At 40.7% G+C, this 14,164-nt stretch overlaps 1 protein-coding gene across 1 annotated transcript in view; it reads left to right on the forward strand.

Annotated features, from left to right (window-relative positions):
• LOC123769828 (mucin-5AC) overlaps positions 1-14,164 on the forward strand; it is a 98,906-nt gene that overhangs the window by 61,068 nt on the left and 23,674 nt on the right. Inside the window, exon 4 of the mRNA XM_069301306.1 lies at positions 970-1,849. Within this exon, the coding sequence (XP_069157407.1) occupies positions 970-1,849 (880 nt within the window). The remainder of the gene's footprint in view (positions 1-969; positions 1,850-14,164) is intronic.

Below are 14,164 nucleotides of genomic sequence, written 5' to 3' on the forward strand. Positions count from 1 at the left end.
TCTGCATTAAATGTAAGAAAACCTGCCCAAATGTCTGTCCTGCTAGGGAAATTGAACCCAGGTTCTTTTGATTGTGAACCAACTGCACTGACCACTGAGCCACAGAACTCTTGTTGGGATATACATGGGGTAAACAATGGAAAGAACTGAGTCACGCCTGGTAGATAGCCACAAAAAAAGAAATATACCACCTACTCTAATTATTTTCAGACAAAATAATGTATTTGTAATGTTAGCATTTCTTAATAAAAATTAGTAATATCTCTGCTTTCATTGTTGTGCTTTAATAGTTTGCCAATTAAACAAATGATGCTAAGTATTATAGTCTGCTTCCTGTAAAGTAAATTGGGATATGTTTTGGTTTGTTCAATCTGGGGGTTTGTGCAATATGATTTCAATCATATAAAAGTTTCTATAATTACTATTAATGCCATTCAGTTGACACATGGTTTTCATGAAATTACATATGCTCTTTACTTTTGATTTTTTATTACCCATGAAAACTGACTTTCATATACAGTACCTAATCATTCATTTTGTTGGGGACAGGTAGCCTGTGTGTATATATATATATACTTTAGCCTTGTACTGAGGTCCCCCCAAAGTCAAGCTTTTGACCCTCCTTGGCATGCAACAGTTGCCTAACTCCCCAGTACTGTACTTGTTTATTGCTAGGTGAATAGAGGCATTGGGTGAAATGAAACATGCCCAACCATTTTTGTCCTGCCTGTGAATTGAACCTATGATCCCCGATTATTGAGTTGAGAACGACGTCAACTGTACATTTAGGTTATACTATTGATGCAGTTACAGACTTTATTACAGCATTCAAGTTTTAATAAATACTTGTTCACTACATATTTGAAATGATACATATCAGAAAGAGGCATTTCATTATATTCACTGCTTGATCTTTGACATTTTACCAGTGTACCATGTTATCTTTTCTGATTTTGTGTCTGTTTACAGCCCCAGCCACATAGCAGCAGCTACCCTCCATCTCCTCAGAAGCCAGATAACTACACACCACTCGGGGCACTTTCCACTATGCAGCCAGTGATGAGTCCTGGTGGAACGCCTCACCATCACCACCATCACCACCATCACCACCAACCCCATCCTCCTCCACCTCCACCACTTCACCAACCTACTCCACCTCACCACCAGCCTCCTCCACCTCACCATCAACCTCCTCCACCTCTTCATCAGCCTCCGCCAGCTCTTCATCAATCCACGCCGCCTCACCATCAACCCCCACCACCTCACCACCCACCTCCACCTCCCCCTCCCCCTCCACCACATCATCCACCCCCACTGCATCACCACCCACCGTCACCTCATCATCCTCCTCAACATCCAGCATCGCATAACTATCCTCAACCCCATCACCACCACCCACATCATCAACCATATCCTCCTTCATCTCCAGCCAGTCACCCTCATGCTGCTACTGCTCCGCCAGGACATCATTGCGGGTATCGTCCACCACCCTTAACGCCTCCCACAGGAAACCCCCCTACTGGTAATCCTTCGCAAGTAAATCCACCCACGACAGGACCACCTATGGTTGGTTCAAACTATCCTACCCACTCTTCGCCTAGTTATATGCCCCCCAGTCATGTGGTAGCACCAACTCACTCTACCAATCCACCTCACCATTCACCCAAACAACTTGGTTCTCCAAATCACATTTCTCCAAACCTCAAGAGTCCAACTGGAAACATGGGGAGTCACCAGTCTCAAGGCTCCCCTCGGGTGACTCATGCACCGGGACAGATCGAACGGCATCACTCTGCTTTTACTGCTCCGGCTCCCTCAACGCACTCCCCAGCAGCATCCACTCCTGCAGGTTAGTCCGTTTATGAATTCTCGTGGCTGATGGTGTTGTGGAGTGATGGTTTCCGTATGACACCTGCAGCTTTTGAGCTTGAGTGGTTTGCTTACTTCGTGTGGGGAGGAGGTGCAAGCTTTACATCTTTCAAAGTTTGTTCTGGATAATTATTTCTACTTTCTGACCTTCCAGATGCAATTGATTTTAGCATGAAGTTTGGTATTAAGAATGCAAAGACTCACTTCAGAAAAATCTTCATGTGAAAACCAGTCAATGATTATCAATTTTCAAAATCATGCAATAATTGGATAATGCTTAATGAGCAATGGAAAGTTGAAATCAAACTATGCTATTAGCTTACCACTTGATTATTTTTACAAGATTTTAGAGACGGACAGTATATTCTTTGTCATATCATATACAAAATGTAATTAATACCCAACTCACACATTTGAAAACAAAGGAAAGTTATGACATTCTGATCCATCCTGAACCCTTATCAACTCGTGTCGGAAGAGACTTGATAAGTATCCAGGATGGACTAAAACTTTGTCACTTTCATTTCTTTTCAAGTTATTTTGACTTATTGCATCCATTCATACAAAATCTAATTTGTTAATTAAATCATTGGCAGTTAAATTTTTATTTTTTAAAATTAAAATACAAATAATATATGACAATGAAATAATATAATTTTTTTCTTAAAAGCTTAGCCTGCTTGTTAGCCTAATGGAATAAATACTAAATACGTTAGTATTTATAATACTAAAATATAGTTCCAGTATTTTTTAATTTATGAGAAAAAATAATTACTGCTATACAGTATAATAATATTCTTTGCATTACTGAATAATCTCATCCAATATGTGTGTAAAAATAATTATTGGTTTGTACTTAGCATAAAAGCCCTTGAAAATATCTAATGTTTGTACCATGATTTAGGCTACATAGTAAACAATATTTAGCAATAGATTCATTGCTTGTTTCATGAATTTTGAGCACTGTATGGGATCTGGTTTTGATAACAAAGTCTGAACTTTGTGAAAACTAAATATGATTGGATACTCTTTAGCCAAAAGTTCTTTTATGCACTTTCTTACCCTGTCAGAAAATATCTCTGCTTGGGTAGGGTGGGTTTTATGGGGATCTTCCAATGTTTATTGGTTCTGCACTCAGCTGGTTTTTGCCACTTTTCTTTAGCCCTCATACTGCTCCAGTCACTATGATTACCTCCTGTGCTCTCAACATTATCTGTAATTTCCTCTTCTGCTCCAATTGCAGTGATTTTCTCTTGTGTTCAAATTACTATTTCTGAATACCTCCTATGCTCAAGTCACTATCTGTGATTTCCTCCTGTGTTCCAATTGCTATCTGTGACTTCTTTCTGTGCTTCAGTAACTGTCTGCAATGTCCTCCTGTGCCCCAATCACTATCTGTGATTACCTCCTGTACTCAAATCACCATTTACGATTGATCTTTATGGGTTTTCAGTACCTTTTATTCATGTGCACTTGGACATGGTACTTTTAAATTACTTGGCAGTTTCAGAGTTAATGGTTATTCATAATTGCTTCAAACAATCTTTGTCATTTATTATCAATCATCTCTTACTTTAAATACATATTTTACTTTCTTTTATTACACTGTACTGTATCTGAATTTTTTCCCTTAACTGGTCATAGATTTTTCAATAATCTTATCTTTAAACAGTTTCCCACTAAACAACAAGGTGGCAGTTGCAAACTATTTGAAGTATTTCTCTCCATGTGATATTACGTATAGCCGAGGACCCAAGACCCACAAATTCTCTCCCTGTCTTCTCTCATCTGTTTGCAGTATCTTTCTGCCTCGCCTCCCATTTACTACTTTCTGTGCACTCAGTTTTTGTCCAGCCTGCCAAGAACTGCTTTCTAAACTCATGCCTAATCTATGCCCAGGATGTAACCCCCACAACAAGCTGACAAACTCCTTACTACCTATTTGCTGCTAGGTGAACAGAGGTATTAGGTGAAAGGAAATGTGCCCAACCATTTCTGTCCCGCCCGGGATTCAAACCCAGAATTCTCGATTGTGTGTCGAGAACGAATCCGACTTTACTACCGGGACCCCTTCAGTATATGAGAAAATACTGTTTGGTATAATGGAAGGAAATCCATATCCGTGGATTTCCTAGACACACTCACTTTCCCAAACTCATAAATACTGTTAGCACTTCTGTTTCTCCAACACTTTTAATCCACATTATGAAAATTGAGAAGCAAAAAAAAGCACTTTCTTTATAAAGGAAGTGCTTTATAAAGATTGTTTTTGTTTCATTTATCTTAATCCTCATTTTTTTTTTGCTTATTTTCATTCTCTGATTTACCATTCTATCATAGGTCATGGTTCCTATATTTAACAGGCCAATTTATCTGTAATTCCTTCATTCTGTCTTGACACTTTTCAAATACCGTAGTAGAACTATCTCTACATTCATCCAATACTTTAGGTCTCATCTCCATTCCCTGCCTGCATATGTATCCTGTATTAAACTCATGAGTCAATGTTTCTCCAGGTTCTTGCTCTCTCTCGGTTCCTTTTTTTTTTCCGTAGCCATAGATGGCCACATATGGAAATTTTCAATTTCCATATGTGGCCATCTTTCCTCCCTTCTCCAAACTTTATATTCGTCCAGCATTTCTCTATCCCCACCAAATTGTCCTTGAACATCTCCCTATCCCCACCAAATTGTCCTCCAACATCTCCCTATCCCCACCAAATTGTCCTTCAACATCTCCCTATCCCCACCAAATTGTCCTCCAACATCTCCCTATCCCCACCAAATTGTCCTCCAACATCTCCCTATCCCCACCAAATTGTCCTTCAACATCTCCCTATCCCCACCCAATTGTCCTCCAACATCTCCCTATCCCCACCAAATTGTCCTCCAACATCTCCCTCTCCCCACCAAATTGTCCTCCAACATCTCCCTATCCCCACCAAATTGTCCTCCAACATCTCCCTATCCCCACCAAATTGTCCTCCAACATTCCCCTGTTCCCACCAGATCATACTCCTTACAAACCTAATGTCAGTATTGTTGCTTGGATATATTTCCTCCCCATTGACATATATCTTGGATCTCAGCATCTGCTGTTTACACTTCAACATTTGTTGTTTCCCTTGCCTCTTTACTGCATTTCAATACTACTTGAATGTGTACTATTATTCTTATTGAATTGTGCATCCAACCTCTCTTGGAGCTCCCCCCTCCTTCCCCCCTCCTTCCCCCCACCCCCTCCCCCCACCCCCTCCCCCCACCCCCTCCCCCCCATTAGTAGCCTCTTGACCTAACCAGGCAGTTAGTACAGGGGTCTCTAAGGGTCCTGCCAGAAAGAGACATTTCATTACATTCAGCACTAGAATTTAACTCATATTAATTCTGTTAGACTTTATTCTTTTCATGTTCCTAATACCTTGAATTGCATTCTTGTTTTCTTTGTAATCATTCACTGCAATACCATATTCCATGTTGTTTCTCTCATATTGTGCATCCCTTACTCATCATTCAGACAACTTCTGCACATCTTTCAAATAGAGTATGTGGTTATAGTGGTCTTACAATGTCGTTCACATTATTGTATTATATATTTTAATCAATGTTGAACTTTTCTGGGAGCAATTTCTGATATTACTTTACATATCTCATCCCCTTTAAAAAAATCCCACTTTCAGGTGTACCCTAAGTTTTTCTTATATGTAAATTGTTAGTCACCCAGTAAGGCTTCGTCTTACTCCTGCATCCATTATTATTGTTAGTATTCTGCTATCAGCCCCGTACATCCTCACTACACCATACACAAGTGGATTTGTTCGTTTAGAACAAAATGTATCAATTATATTTAAATTAAACACTATTTAGAAGAATTGTCATTTCCCTATTGCTATTGTCGAGGAACCAGGTGTGTTGCCACATCCATACACACTCTTGTATTTACACTTAACTCTCTGGCCAAATCTTAGCAAGTGAAGTTGATGTAGCATTTAATCAACTTTGATAATGTTGATTAAATATTACTCAAACTTGTTTTGCCTGCTGGTTAATATTACAGTTTTATCTTCCCAATGAAGTTGCATAATTCACATAGATAAACTATTCTTTTTGACTTCTTTATTTCTATTCTCTGAGGCATAGCCCAAGTAGTCTTCACTGACTGTAACTGCATTCATTATCAGTAGCATTTTCCAAAACTGCACTTTTTTTCCTAAAGAACTTTGCAAATACAGTGTATTTTTCATGCAGTCATATCCAAACTACCAAAAAACAGTTTTCAACTCTTGATATTTTCACCTATTCTCTTTCTTTTAGCATTACACAGTCTCATTATATCAGTATAATTTCCTAAGACATTCCTTACTTATACCACTTGCACTCATGCACATATTATATATTTCCTTCAAATTTCTTCCTAAATGTTTGTTTTCTGATATAATAAATGCATGATTCTTAATAAGAGACTTAAATTCTATACTGGTATTCATGGGCTGAATCTGCATATAGAGCTCTTTTTTTCTAAACAGGGAAGCAAGGTAATCTGGGCGAGGTTTTGCTCGTACAATTGGCAGAATGTTCACTGCGAGCGCACTTGCACCCGAATACCAAAATATTTGTATAGTACAGTACTCTTTTTCTCACGTGCTCAATTTGCACTGTCACCTGCATTTTCTAAGTCAGGGACACCAAGTTAAGAGAGTCAGTAGATGTTCAAATAATATACCCCATATACAAAATATATATATATATATATATATATATATATATATATATATATATATATATATATATTATGTATGTATATGTATGTGTGTGTGTGTGTGTGTCCCTTAATATCCTTTTTTTAATCTTAAATGTTATTGTACCCTCATTTTCTCACTATATTCCAAAATATATCCACTATAAAAACTTGTTTCTTCCCTTTTGAGCCATACATTTGACTGCTCCCTAAGATAAGAGCTTCTGCATTTACAGCACAGAATTATGCACATTGAGACAGAATGACAGTCTGGCATCAGTGCCACATAAAAAAAAATACAAGTTGTCCTGAAAGGATATATTTTCTGTTGTTGGGGACAGAAAGCTTATTGAGATGCAGTCCCCATGGCGTAGTGTTAAGACACTCGCCTGGTGTTTTGCAAGCGCTTTGTCCTGGGTTCGTATCCTGGCCGGGGAGGATTTACTGGGCGTCAATCCTTAACTGTAGTATCTGTTTGCCTAACAGTAAAATGGGTACCTGGTTGTTAAACAATGTGGGTGGTGATAAAACAAAAACAAAATAATATGGTGTTTAACGAAGATAAGTTCCAACTCATGCGCTACGGAAAAAATGAAAATATGTAAACGGAAACCACGTGCAAAACTCAGTCAAATCATAACATAGAACGAAAAGGCAATGTAAAAGATTTGTGTGTAATCACGTCGGAAGACCTTATCTTCAAAGAACACTATAAAGTAGCCATTACAATTGCAAGAAAAATGTCAGGTTGGATAACAAGAACCTTTCACACTAGAGATGCGACCGATTATGATACTTTTCAAGACGCTAGTGCTCTCTAGAGTGGAGTACTGCTGTACAATGAAGCTGGAGAAAGCTGAAGCCTTTCAAAGCTGGAGAAATTGCTGACCTGGAGAGTGTGCAGAGATCCTTTACTGCTAGAATCCACTTGGTAAAATATCTAAACTACTGGGACCGACTAACGAGCCTAAATCTGTATTCTCTTGAGCGCAGGCGGGAGAGATACATAATAATTTATATGTGGAAAATATTAGAGGGGCTGGTCCCAAACCTGCACACAGAAATAACATCACATGAGACCAGGAGGCATGGCAGGATGTGCAGAATACCCCTGTTGAAAAGCAGAGGTGCAACAGGTACCCTGAGAGAGAACTCTATCAAAATCAGAAGCCCGAGGCTGTTCAACACGCTTCCACTACACATAAGGGGCATAACTGGTCGACCCCTCACAGTGTTCAAGAGAGAACTGGATAAGCACCTCCAAAGGATACCTGATCAACCAAGCTGTGATTCATATGTCAGGCTGCGAGCAGCCGCGTCAAACAGCCTGGTTGACAAGTTCAGCAACGAGGAGGCCTGGTCGACAATTGGGCCGCGGGGACGCTAAGCCCCGGAAACACTTCAAGGTAACTTCAAAGTAACAAGATCATATTCTGGGGACCACACGATTAAGGACTTGCTCAAAATGCTATGCATGCTATTGGCTGTACAAGAATGTAAGAACTCTTGTATATATAAATAAAAATAAATCAATAAATAAAAAACGAGATCCCCATAGGCCAATAACTGACACAACAGTTGCCTAACTCCCAGGTACCTATTTACTGCTAGATGAACAAAGACATGAGGTGATAAGGAATGTACCCAACCATTTCTGTCCCACTCGGAAATCATACCTGGGATCCTCGATTGTGGGCCATCGACGTAGACCACTGTCAAATATTCAGTCCAATCCAAAATGTTCATTCATAATAACTCAAAGTTTTTCCAAACTTTCTGTATTACAACTAGCTGCCAAAAGAGGGCTTTCACTAAGTAGTAGATGACCTGCCTGGCCCCCTGCACTGACCACCACTGGGCGGCAGCATCATACACACCTCTCGGTTTCCAGATTGAAGCCATCTCACCATCCTGATTGTTTGATGTTAACCTGCAAGTGGGAACTGGTTTAAGTTTGTCCTAGAGTGCAGAGAATAAGTTACAATAATTTGGCTGAAACAAATAAACCAACCAATGCATATTAAAGAAAGTAACAAGGTTTTGGTTCAATTTAGACCCTTATTATGCCGACTTGATAAGGGTCTAGGACACACCAAAATGTCATTGGTTTCATTTAACCCCCTAAACTGTGCAGCTGTTTAATAGTACAGTACTACATCAAGACATGCATGACTAAAAATAATTAATAAATTAAATGGAAAAAACAGTGTTGAATATAATGAAACTCCTCTTTCTGATAGAGCTTTGGTAGGTCTCTGATGCTACAGAGGCTCCTCCAGAAATCCCATATGGGGATTGGAACACAGGCAGAAACTACAGATAGTGATTGGAGCAGAGTAAGGATTAATTTCACTTATGTGGATTGGATTATATGTCCTAGTGTTGCTGTTCTGGCTCTTTGAATCCTGTACTCAAAGCTTGGCTTCTCATCAGTATCATTAGTTAGTGTTTACAGGTCTTTGAGTATCCCGGATTTTTAGGAGGAGTTTTTCATTCGGCAGGTAGAGCCAGTGATACAGAATTGGATTAGCTCTCTGAGCCTTTATTTATTTATTTTTTTATTTATATACAATAGTTCTTACATTCTTGTAAAGCCACTAGCACGCATAGTGTTTCGGTCAGGTCCTTAATCCTAATTTTCTCTGGAATACGACCCACCAAATCATTTAACAACGAGGTACCCATTCAATGCTGTGTGAACAGAGGCCTCATTTAAAAATTGGCACCCGATCAATCTTCCCTGGCCAGGATACGAACCCAGGCTAACTCGCAAAGCGCTGGGCGAGTGTTTTATCATGGCACAATAGGGACTGCTTTAACCTGTGAACTGCACTGCTATTTAAAAGTACTACATTGAGGTGCACATGATTAAAATTGCAGTACAGTACTTAACATGATATATGCACTTTTGTGTTTTTTAGCTGTGCATCAGGTATTTACTTGTGAGCCATCATCTCTAGTAACCTACTATGCAAAAAGGAAACTGGTGGCATTATTCCTGAGAATTTTTCCAACTGTATTTTGATCTGGAGTGTATTTAGTTAGGTCCTCTAGTACATTAGTCTACATTCTCAACTCATGATCTAGGATCCAAGGGTTCAATTTCCATGGGAAACAAAAGTAGGTACCTAAAAGTTAGTGAGTTGTTGTGGGTTACATTCTGGGGAAGGTTATTATGGGGGGGGGGGGGCCTAAATAAGTCTAAATACAGGCTTCCTGTACCCAACTAACATCATACACATTTTCATCATATGCTCTACTTGGCATCTCACAGAATGACAGTGTCAGTTATATAGTTTCTTGTCAGTCATTACCCATTCCCTCACTCTCTCTCTCTCTTTGCTGTTATTATCGCTTATATCATCTTCTGATGGATAACATTGAAGTTGGATACTTGTGATATATTGCATCTCTTTACTAAGATCTTCTAGATCTTGCAAAATCTTAGCAATTGTGCATTGTATCAGAAGTTACTGTCTTGTTTCTGCAACCCACAGCCTGGTGACCCATGTCAAGTCTTGATGTGCTTCATAAGGGCGCAGGATGGAGAGAAACATCCTTTTCACTTCATTTCATATATGTGGGTTGGTTTATTTGTTTCAGCCACATTATTGTGACCAATTCTCTAAACAGTCTGTGGTTGAAAAAGTACAGTACAGTACTTCAAACTTGGTGGGTATTTATTTACTGATATCCAGGAAGGAAGCTAGGGCACTCAGAAGGTTTCCTCAGTTGAACCTGGCCTCAGGCAGGGCTTGGGGAGTAGGAGAAATGGAACTTTGTCCAGGTAAACTCCAGATCACAAAAGCCATCTAGGAATGGAACATGTAATCATGGCTAATAAGTGTTTGGTGGGAGTGTTTGTATATGATCACATCACTGGTAAGTAATTGCCTGTGAATGATGGGAGCAGTGTGAAGGTTTAAAAACATTAACAAATTAGAAAATGTCCAAATACATACAGTAAAATGGGTTCTAGAAGTAAAAAATTTGAGAAGTCAGGAAAGATTAAAGACTCAATTAGCCCAAGGTGGTATTCAAAACATGAAAAGGAGATATAATAACTGTATATAAGCTAAGGATAGTTATTGACCTACCAACAGGCCATTTCAGGACTGATATGTTTGAGTAATATGGGTGGTGGTTGGTTGAGTAAGCTGTCAAAACAGTCTGCTCTCCCTGAATATGTAATGCATAACAATACAGCACAGTAATACTATATAAATTGGATGCTTATGAAAATTCATGGGGGGTGGGGGGGCCTTTGACAGCCACCAAGTTCCTGTCCCCCTTCAAGGCCACTAGAGAAATGGTGGCCCTCAGGTCAATTCAGGCATGATCATGGAATGATGTCTAGGTGTTATCATTTTAGATATGATAAGGGAGAATGTGTAGGAGGGGTGACAGCAGGAGATGCATACTTTTGACGAGTACTCTAGAACCTATCAAATGAACATTGCATTATCAAGCATAAATGAAACTATATTAGTTAAACGTGAATGTAATGTTAAGAAATGTAGAGGTATAGAATTCACTTTCATTGATAATTTTAAAATTGTGTTTAGAATAAAGTTTTTTCATGTTAAACTATGCTCAACTGTTAGTAATTAAACTATTTAGCAACAGATGTTGTTCGTCTGATTTGTGGTCTCCCACTACCATATTGCCAGCAGGCACAATACACGACCCACTGTGTGCACATTCCCTCTTAGTCCTCACCTAATCACTACACTTAATCTTGTGACTTTTTTGTCTGTTACACTTCACCTGTGTCAATAGCATTTTCAGTCAATACTTTGTATTCTTCTAATATTGTACCATATACTCTACAGTAGTGTAGATTTTTACTGCTCTAGTTCTTGATTTGTTATGTTTCTTGCATATAAGCATTTGCATCTAGGTAGGGTAAATGCAATTAAGATGGCATCTACCCTATCTAGATGCAATTAAGTGCCTACCTAGATGCAATCTTAAGGATAGTGCCTACTCTTAAGATGCATAGGGTAGGTACTGCTACTCTCTCATACTATATTTAACCCCTGAAGTGCACTAAAAAAATATTGTTACTGTTCTTTAAAATGATACTTTTGCATGCAAAAAAGAGAATTACACAGAAAAAATATCAGTCATTTTGGGTAGGCATCATTACTCCTTTTGCAGCATTCTGGTTCCATCTCATTCTATCTTATTCATTAAACCAGCTTTTCATTTCTCTTCCCCTTTCATTCTCTGACTAGCTCTATTCTCAGCTGACCAGTCACTTTTAGCACTCTCACTTTAGCACTTAGTATTACGGTAATTCATTGTGTTGAACGGGCAGCCAGTGTATACATATATGTTAGGCTTATATCAAGGTCACCCCCTCCCCCCTCACAAGGTCAAATTACTGACACTCCCCAGGATGCAACCCCATAACAAGGTGACTAACTCCTAGGTATTGCAACCAACCATTTCTGTCCTGCCCGGGATACGAAACCTGAATTCCCGTTTCTGTTGGGCGGGGTTGCGTTGGTTTTTGAGACTCGGGCAGTCTCGGGAATTTTTTCTTCTTCCAGGGTGGCGGTGGAGGCCTTCGAGCCTGTTCCTCCAGCCGTGTGTAAGGGTCTGACCAGGGTCTGTCTTACGGCTGCCCCGGCTTTTTCTTGTGAGGCAGGGGCTTGTGGGGGACGACTCGACCCCGGGTCAGGCTGTGGTGGTTCCCGGGGTTGGGGAGGGGTTGCCTGGGGGGCCTTAGCCCCGTTTGGCCCCGTTTGGCCCCGCTTGGGGTTTTTGTCCTCTAGGAGTGGGGTTGGCAGTTCCTCTGAAGTGGGGGTTTATTCCTTCCCCCTCTGTATTCCTGTTGTTTCGGGTCTACCTCTCCCCAGGTTCGGTTCCGTGTCCTTTGGGTCCGTCGGTTCCATCGTTCTTAGAAGTGCTTTCACCTCTTTCCTGCTTATGTGCCTCCGTAAGATTCTCGAGGGTTCGCGACACTTTGATTTTTCTGATATTATTGGAACGTCTGCTGACTTCCGGTGTGGTTCCCTCTAGTCCCTTCTCGGACTCGTTGGTCCTCTTCCATTCTCCTTGTTTTCTTTCGATTCTCTTTCGCCTTCTTTTGTATTCCCTTCGTCTCTCCTTCCTGTCCCGATGTTCCTCTTATTCGTTACATCCTCTTGCTGGTGTGTGTACAATATGTGTACATATGACTGGTGTATGAACCGCGCCACCGGAAGGCAGGTGGTGCGGTTCATACCTCGGGCGCAGGGTCCTGGGTGATCGTTTTGTTTTTTGTCGATGTACATGTTTTTCCATGTCCTGTCTCACGATTTTCTACGCCTTTTCAAGGGATGGGTGCGGACTCACGGGTAACGCTCAGCCAATTTTCGGGTTTGATGCGGGTGGCGTGCTGGGCTTTATGACCTTATATGCAAATATTCCTTTAGAGAATTCTATTATGACCAATTTGATATTTCACAATTTCACTTGGAAAAGGTGAAAAAGAGTACTGTATAAACATTTTAGTGCGGGTGCACACTCATGGGAAACACTCGGTCAACCTTGGGGTGTGTTGGGAGTCGTGTGCCGGGCTGGGAAAAGCGGTAATGAGTTCATGATGGTGGAGGTGTAACCACTAGGGCGTCCAACAGCTGGGTTGACAGTGCTTTGGATTAGTAGTCCTGAGGTTCCGGGTTCGATCCCTTGTGGAGGCGGTGACAAATGGGCAAAATTACCACGGAGATTTACAGTCTCCGTGGTGTAGTGGTAAGACACTCGCCTGGCGTTCCGCGAGCGCTATGTCATGGGTTCGTATCCTGGCAGGGGAGGATTTACTGGGCGCAATTCCTTAACTGTAGCCTCTGTTTTAACGCAACAGTAAAATGTGTACTTGGATGAAAAAACTATTCTTCGCAGCAGGGGATCGTATTCCATGGACCTGCCCGAAACGCTACGCGTACTAGTGGCTGTACAAGAATGTAACAACTCATATATATATAAAAAAAAAAAAAAAAAAAAAAAATGTTTCTTTCACCCTGATGCCCCCTGTTACCTAGCAGTAAATAGGTACCTGGGAGTTAGTCAGCTGCTACGGGCAGCTTCCTGGGGGTGTGTAACAAAAAGGAGGTCTGGTCGAGGACGGGGCCGCTGGGACGCTAATCCCCGAAATCATCTCGAGATAACCTCAAGATAACCCATCCTCCCAACTAATAGGTCACATTTTTTAAATTATGGAAACCAAAGTTGCAAATGTAGCCTGCCATGAAAAATAACGGCTCACAGATACTGTATGTTCATTTCTATGCATTGGACTTGCTTGATAGGTTAGGTTATCTTGAGATTATCTTGAGATGATTTTGGGGCTTTTTTTTTAGTGTTCCCGTGGCCCAGTCCTCGACCAGGCCTCCACCCCCAGGAAGCAGCCCATGACAGCTGACTAACACCCAGGTACCTATTTTACTGCTAGGTAACAGAGGCATAGGGTGAAAGAAACTCTGCCCATTGTTTCTCGCTGGCGCCCGGGATCGAACCCGGGACCACAGGATCACAAGTCCAGTGTGCTGTCCGCTCGGCCGACCGGCTCCCG

The sequence above is a fragment of the Procambarus clarkii genome, chromosome 45, assembly GCF_040958095.1.
Source record: "Procambarus clarkii isolate CNS0578487 chromosome 45, FALCON_Pclarkii_2.0, whole genome shotgun sequence".
NCBI classification, from domain to species: domain Eukaryota; kingdom Metazoa; phylum Arthropoda; class Malacostraca; order Decapoda; family Cambaridae; genus Procambarus; species Procambarus clarkii.